The sequence below is a fragment of the Helianthus annuus genome, chromosome 10 (assembly GCF_002127325.2).
Source record: "Helianthus annuus cultivar XRQ/B chromosome 10, HanXRQr2.0-SUNRISE, whole genome shotgun sequence".
NCBI lineage: Eukaryota > Viridiplantae > Streptophyta > Magnoliopsida > Asterales > Asteraceae > Helianthus > Helianthus annuus.
Window position 1 is genome coordinate 178753291 of NC_035442.2, and position 5785 is coordinate 178759075.

General features: G+C 36.2%; 1 protein-coding gene across 1 annotated transcript; it reads left to right on the plus strand.

Moving 5' to 3' along the window:
* The first annotated feature begins 289 nt into the window (after positions 1–289).
* On the plus strand, positions 290–4945 carry LOC110886907 (ribulose bisphosphate carboxylase/oxygenase activase, chloroplastic). Its single transcript, XM_022134785.2, has 7 exons — positions 290–665; positions 2142–2252; positions 2347–2445; positions 2522–2632; positions 3136–3439; positions 4030–4169; positions 4268–4945. The coding sequence occupies exons 1-7, from the start codon at positions 528–530 to the stop codon at positions 4802–4804; spliced, it is 1440 nt and encodes a 479-aa protein (XP_021990477.1). The 5' UTR covers positions 290–527; the 3' UTR covers positions 4805–4945.
* The last annotated feature ends 840 nt before the right edge of the window (positions 4946–5785 follow it).

Here is a 5785-nt window from a genome sequence, read left to right on the forward strand (position 1 = left end):
ACCCCAACCCAAGCCCCATACCCCATAGCCTAAGACCGGACGTTATGGGTCGCTCGAGGCTCCCGGGTGAGCTTATGTGGAGGGTTGGGGGAGTGGCCAGTGGAGTACGCTACGTCACCTCCCCCTTCCTTCACTGTTCAATACCGGGACAGTTGTGGCCACCCCGCATCTCTCACGTGCCATCTTCCTCCCTATACATTCCTTCTTTCTCTATATTTCTATATATCTTTATTTGTTTTGATTGGTTCCAAAAATAAACGTTAAAAACATTTATTTATGATAAAATTTTGCTCCTCACGGGTCAAATACGTATGGTTGGATGATGGAAGACAGCTAAAAAAGCACGCGGACAAACCGACTATTAATAATTGTGTGTTTTCAACACAACCACGTTACAGCTCATTTCCATTTCTCAGCCTTTAAAACATTATACTTTAACAATTATTATTATTTTTATTATACGTTACTTGTCACGCCGGAATAACATAATAATAATTTTATTTGATCAGTCTCCGACGCCGGCGACAATGCAGAGGGTTAAAGATCAACGGTCAAGATCTACTAAACCAGTAACCATTCATGTATCCGCTCAATCCGGCGATCTTCTCGCCGTTCAGAAGTTTCTCCGGGAAACCCCATCTCTTCTCAATGATCGCAACCCCGTTGTACGACATCTTTTACTTCTTCTTCTTCTTCTTCTACCTTATTTTTATTACTATTATTATTATTATCAACAATTATGTTTCAATTTAGTTTTATTTATTTCTAAATCTTAGTAAAACCCCAGTTTTGATGCGATTCTTTTGTTATTCTTGATATCATTAACAGTTTGATCTGTAATAAGTGAAGTTTGTTTGATGATATTAAGCTCTAGATTAGATTACATTATTCAAAACCTGTTTAAATTATTAGAATTTGTGTTTTGAAGCGAGTATTATTTACAGCTTATATTTACCCTAGATGATTAACTTATTATTTTCATATATTTGTCTGTTGAAAACAGTTTATTTCGCGCTAACCGTAAAATTGTATGTTTCAAGCTATGTAGTTAATTTCCCGATATATCAGTTATCGGTCCCTAGCCGGTAATGATAACATTGGCGATATTGATATTGACCGATATTTGACTGATATATCACTGATTTTCCCGATATCCGTACCTTTCTTCTTATTGTTGTTATTAGAAGTGTTTTGCAAGTAGTAAAAGGTTAATTTGCAATGGTAGGAGAGTATACCTATACCGAATTGTTAGTATTAAATTGCTATATATATAAGTTTAGCTTTATGTTAAAATTACCAGTATTCTACCGCGATAACCGATATCTCTAATATCGGTTCTTGACCGATATCCGATATTTTACCGCATTAACTACTCAGGTTTGAAGCCTCATTCTCTATTTGATGAGCAGAAGCATATTTTTTTATTCAAACACAATGAAATATTGAAATGAGATTACCTGCTTATAAGCATGGTTGTAAAAGTCGTTAGGCGCTCCCTAATCGGTCGACTGAGGAGTTGAGAGTACTCGGGAAGTACTCGGACGTGTTGAAATGTAAAGAAATTAGTTTTTGGAAATTAAATATATATCAAATAACATGAATTTACTAATATTTATAACAAAATACGTGAAAATGATGTTCATTCCTTAATATGATAGGCATAAAATTTATGTTTTATTTTTTTTTTTAAGTCAAACTCGACCCGATTTGACCTACGCCTACTAGATCCGATTTTGGCAGAGTTTGACCACTTTTGGTCGATTATGAGTAGTTAGGCAAAGTTGAAGAAAGTCGCCTCGGCATCCTACCTTGTAGCGACTACTCGGAGAGTACTCGGGCTTGGAGACCTTGTTTTACAACCATGCTTATAAGCAATCCCAAACGCCCCGTAAATAAATTAACGGTAAAGCCGTGTTCAAGTAATCGTTGCAGTCATGGTGATTTAGAGGTTAGGGGAAGATCAGGGTCTCTAAAATGATATTATAAAGTAGGACACTTATTATGTCGGGTTTAATGCTGAATGCAAAAAATACGCTGCACGAGTGATGATCATTGCTTCTTTGTTCTAATAAGATTCTTGAATTTAGTTTCGTTAATTGTTAATCTATGCTTAAAGTATACTGAATCTTGATTACGTTCAGATGGCAAACACACCACTTCATGTTTCCGCTGGTCATAACAGTGTGGAGGTTGTTAAGTTTCTCTTGACTTTAGAAGGACCCGAGAAAGTTGAGTTGGAAGCAAAAAACATGGTATGCAAAAATTTAACTTTACACATTATTTTGATCCTTAAAAGATATTGTAAACCATTAACGTCTTACTCTGGTTGACATGTTGACTTTGTAGTATGGAGAAACTCCGTTACACTTGGCTGCTAAAAACGGTTGTAACGAAACTGCAAGCCTTCTTTTATCTCATGGAGCTTTTGTTGAAGCCACGGCAAATGTATGTTTTTGTATGGATTTAAATACGTTTTGTAACTGTGACTCTGTTCGACTCACACGGCCCTTTTCTTATGCAGAATGGCATGACTCCATTGCATCTTTCCGTTTGGCATTCACTTAGAGCTGAGGACATTTCGACTGTTAAGACATTACTAGAGCATAATGCTGACTGTAGTGCCAAAGATAAGGTATTTAGTCATGTTTTTTTTTGAGTAAAATGCTATTTTCGTCCCTTAGGTTTGGTCAGTTTTGCGACTTTCGTCCAAAGGCTTCTTTTATCGCATCTGGATCCAAAAGGTTTGAACTCTTGCCATTTTCATCCGGCTTGTTAACTCCATCAATTTTTCTCCGTATTTTTGTCTTTTTTTTGTTAACTTAAAGGGCAATTCGGTCTAACGGATTCCCTTTAAGTTAACAAAAAGTGAAAATACCGAATTGCCCTTTAAGTTAACAAAAAAAGAAGAAAATACCCTGACTTAACGGAGAAAAATGGATGGAGTTAACAAGCCGGATTAAAATGGCAAGATTTCAAACCTTTTGGATCTAGATACGGAAAAACAAACCTTTAGATGAAAGACGCAAAACTGGCCAAACCTCAGGGACTAAAATGACATGTTACTCTTTTTTTTTTTAAGTTTTGTTGTCGTGTCGATAAACGCTGGCATGATTATAAATTTTACTGCTTTTACAGGAAGGTATGACCCCTTTGGATCATCTTTCACAAGGACCAGAACACGAGAAGTTGCGGGCTCTTCTCACTTTGTATCTTGAAGAACAGAGAAAACGTCGGGCCATTGAAGCATGCAGTGAAACAAAAGCCAAAATGGACGAACTTGAAAAAGAATTATCAAAATTAGTGGGCCTACATGAGCTTAAATTACAGCTCAGAAAATGGGCCAAAGGAATGCTGTTAGATGAGAGACGTAGGGCCCTTGGATTAAAAGTTGGGCCCCGCAGACCGCCTCATATGGCTTTCCTTGGCAATCCAGGAACAGGTAATCAACTAGTTATGAATTACAGCCCGTTGCTGTTTTGGTTTGAAATATTCGAATATAAGTGTTTGTTGCATAATGTTAGTTCTTAACATTAAAGCTTTGATTTTGTCATCAAGAAACAAAATCTTGAATTGTTTTGTCGTCAATCGTTTTACTTGAGGTCATAACTGATAACTTGAGGCTAACGATGGGCGGGTTGGGTGACGGGGCGGAATGAGTTCTGGTTGAAACGGCTCTTTTTAGTGTGGGTTAAACGGGCCGCATCAGATTGACCCACAAAATGCTTTTTGTCCATTTTATACACTTTTTTTGTCCATTTGAATAAGACAATTTAGATGTTGTATGCATTGAAAAACCCTTTCGGCAACTTCCAGCTCGTTTAACCCGATCAACCCATTTGACTCGTTTGAGATAAAGCACAACCCTGTTTGACCCGTTGAAAAGTAAACGGGTCGAAGTTGCCACCTTTAAGATAATGTTGATGAATCTTGATTCCCTTTTGACCTCAAGAAACAAAAACAAAATCTTGATTCGGTTACCCGCCTTTTTTACTTAATTAGCTGTTAATCGAGTAATCGGTCAATTTGCAGGTAAAACTATGGTTGCTCGGATTCTCGGAAAATTACTTTTCATGGTGGGAATTTTGCCGACTGATAAAGTTACAGAAGTACAAAGAACGGATTTAGTTGGAGAATTTGTCGGTCACACAGGACCGAAAACTAGGAGAGTGGTATGTAACTCTTATTTCAATTTCTAATCGTAAAAAGACCAAAGTACCCTTGAGAAAAAAAGTTAAAAATTGAACGATTTTCCAACACTTGAATGCAGATAAAAGAAGCCGAAGGGGGGATACTATTTGTAGATGAAGCATACCGGTTAATACCAATGCAAAAATCAGATGACAAAGATTACGGTTTAGAAGCCCTTGAAGAAATAATGTCGGTTATGGATAACGGTAAAGTAGTAGTAATATTCGCGGGCTATAGTGAGCCAATGAAACGCGTGATCACTTCTAACGAAGGGTTTTGTAGACGCGTGACAAAGTTTTTCACTTTCGACGACTTTATGACCGAAGATTTAGCCAAGATTCTTCATTTGAAAATGAATAATCAAACTGAAGGTAGTTTATTATACGGGTTTAAGTTGGATCCTTCATGTACAGTTGAAAACGTCGAGAATTTGATAAAGACCGAAACCAGTGACAAACAGAGGAAAGAGATGAATGCGGGGTTGGTAGATCCGTTGTTAGTTAATGCGCGAGAGAATCTTGATTTGAGACTTAGTTTTGATTGTGTCGATACCGATGAGTTGTTGTCGATCACTTTAGAAGATCTAAAAAACGGGCTCAGGTTAATTTCACGATGATAAATTGTTATTTTTTTAATCTTTTCGATAGCTTCCGATTGAATCTAGATGAGATTAATTCTATTGTGTGTGGACTGTGGACTTAATTAATTTTGTTGCATGATTTTTTTTTAAAAAAAATTTATATACAGGTTTGTTGTAGTAGATTGAGTTAGATGATATAAAGAGGGTTATGTAGCTGTCCTATGAAACTATTATTTGCATGTAATTTTGAGAATGAAAAATATTGATGGATATGAAATTTGATGCCTATTTTGGTTTAGTTTTTGAACAATTTGTATACTTTTTTTATAGAGTTAAAATGTGATTTTAGTCCTTGTGGTTTGGGCTATTTTGTCAGTTTTATACAAATGTTTTATTTTTCACCTGTGTGTCCAAAAAGGTTTTACGTTTGCCATTTTAATGCACTGGGTTAACTTTATCCATTATTTCTGTTAACGAGAAAGACAATTTGGTCATTTTATATGACTGATTTGCCCTTCTAGTTAACAGAATTACATTTAAAATAACCGAATTGTCCTTATTAACAGAAAAAATGAATGAAGTTAACCCAGTGGACTAAAATGGCAATGGTGAAACCTTTTTGGACCCACAGGCGAAAAATGAAACATTTGGACTAAACTGACAAAATGACCCAAACCACAGGGACTAAAATGGCATTTAACTATTTTTTATGATGATACATGTTACATTTACAGAGTAGTGTATATACACCGATGAGCGAAGTTATATTATGTTCATGATGGTGAAGTACTTCACACTTTCTTCACTTGTACCTAAGGCGGGTTTGCGTATTTTTTTAAGCGTCGGACATGTATCTGATATTCAAGTGACATAGTATATTTTCGGATGAGAGACACTGTGTATATACTTTGCCATGGTACTTTTTGCTCATGAGTGAAAGTTTAGGGTTGTTTTTGCATAGAACTTAATATTATGGGGTCCTTTTTGCACACTCTTATATGGTTATGAACTTATGAC